General features: G+C 43.1%; 1 protein-coding gene across 1 annotated transcript in view; it reads right to left on the reverse strand.

The window, feature by feature from the left end:
* Positions 1 to 416: 416 nt before the first annotated feature.
* Positions 417 to 1,624, reverse strand: part of LOC120542286 (cationic amino acid transporter 2-like) — a 101,370-nt gene continuing 100,162 nt past the window's right edge. The window contains exon 13 of the mRNA XM_039774621.1: positions 417 to 1,393. Within this exon, the coding sequence (XP_039630555.1) occupies positions 1,305 to 1,393 (89 nt within the window). The 3' untranslated portion in view covers positions 417 to 1,304. The remainder of the gene's footprint in view (positions 1,394 to 1,624) is intronic.

Consider the following 1,624-nt stretch of genomic DNA (forward strand, 5'->3'; position numbering starts at 1 on the left):
TTAACAATAACAATTCTGAAGCCAAATCTTAACATTATCATTAATAATAATTAGATAGATACTTTATTAATCCCCAGGGGAAATTCACATACTCCACCAGCAGCATACTGATAAAAAAACAATATTAAATGAAAGAGTGATAAAAATGCAGGTAAAACAGACAATAACTTGTATAATATTAATGTTTACCCCCCCAGGTGGAATTGAAGAGTCGCATAGTGTGGAGGAGGAACGATCTCCTCAGTCTGTCAGTGGAGCAGGATGGTGACAGCAGTCTGTCGCTGAAGCTGCCCCTCTGTCTGGTGATGATACTGTTCAGTAGATGCAGTAGATTCTCCATGATTGAGAGGAGCCTACTCAGCGCCCGTCGCTCTGCCACAGATGCCAAACTGTCCAGCTCCATGCCTACAATACAGCCTGCCTTCCTCACCAGTTTGTTGAGGCATGAGGCGTCCCTCTTCTTTATGCTGCCCCCCCCAGCACACCACTGCGTGGAAGAGGGGACTCGCCACAACTCTCTGATAGAACATGTGCAGCATCTTATTGCAGATGTTGAAGGACGCCAATTTTAAATAAATTGGATAATAATCTTAAAAAAATAGTTGCCTCAAAAAAAGAAAAGAGAGAGAGAGAGGGAGCACCTGTAAAAAGGCTGCCATTTGAGTGGCGCCCTGAAGCTGCACAACATTGAGCATTTACACGGTTTTTATTTTTGGCAAATGAGCTGTGATGATGGTATTGCTGTTTATAAATTGGGATTATTGGAATTCCCTGTCTCAGCCAAGAGGCTGGTATAACATGCCAGCATGGACGGTCTGGCATCCTGGTAGGGTTGAAAAGAAGATTCTTATATAGCTGGGAGGCCAATATTATGGAAGGATTGGGGAAGACAGCCAGTCAAGACTGTATGTTCCCCCAATACACTAGAAGGCAGTGCTCCTGGGCCAGCTCAATTATGCACATGCCTTCAGGGCATACTAGGTACTGTAGTACTATTGAACAGCCCGGTTGGGTTCCATTGGTACTGCCAAGGGGGCACTCTGGGGAAGGACTATCTGTACTTTGGGAGAATTCCATCTGACATGGAAGTGCTTCCTTTGGGCAATGTCCTGGCGCTGGAAATATTCCTGGATCCAAGATAAAAGAGGCCACCTCTCTTCACTCAGGGAATCCGAGCCAGGAGAGGAGAAGAGAGATATTCCACTGTGGGCGATTAGGAGGAAGGAAGAGTAGGAAAAGATATATGTTGTGCTGACTTTGTAGAAGAAGTCTGTTGAACCCCCAGCTTCTGGGTGTAGCGTTGGTTAAGTATCGACAGCACAGCATGCAGCATAAGTTGCGGCAGTGACATGGTAAGCGAAGTTAGTCCTCTTGCAGTGGCTTCTCTTCCACTCTAAAGGGAACAGAAACTGTGTTAGTTCTGGTGCATCAGTCTTTTCCTTCCCCATAAAAATAACTGAAACCTTTTCCCATTAAACACTCCCCACACTCGCATGTCTGAATATATTTATATATATATAGTAGATGTTGAATATTAATTAATGTATTAATTTAATTGGTTGTTTATTTTCACATTACTTGTTTTATGTATTATATTTATTAGCAATACAGTTATGCTTCATGT

Source organism: Polypterus senegalus, chromosome 13 (genome assembly GCF_016835505.1).
Source record: "Polypterus senegalus isolate Bchr_013 chromosome 13, ASM1683550v1, whole genome shotgun sequence".
NCBI classification, from domain to species: Eukaryota; Metazoa; Chordata; class Cladistia; order Polypteriformes; family Polypteridae; genus Polypterus; species Polypterus senegalus.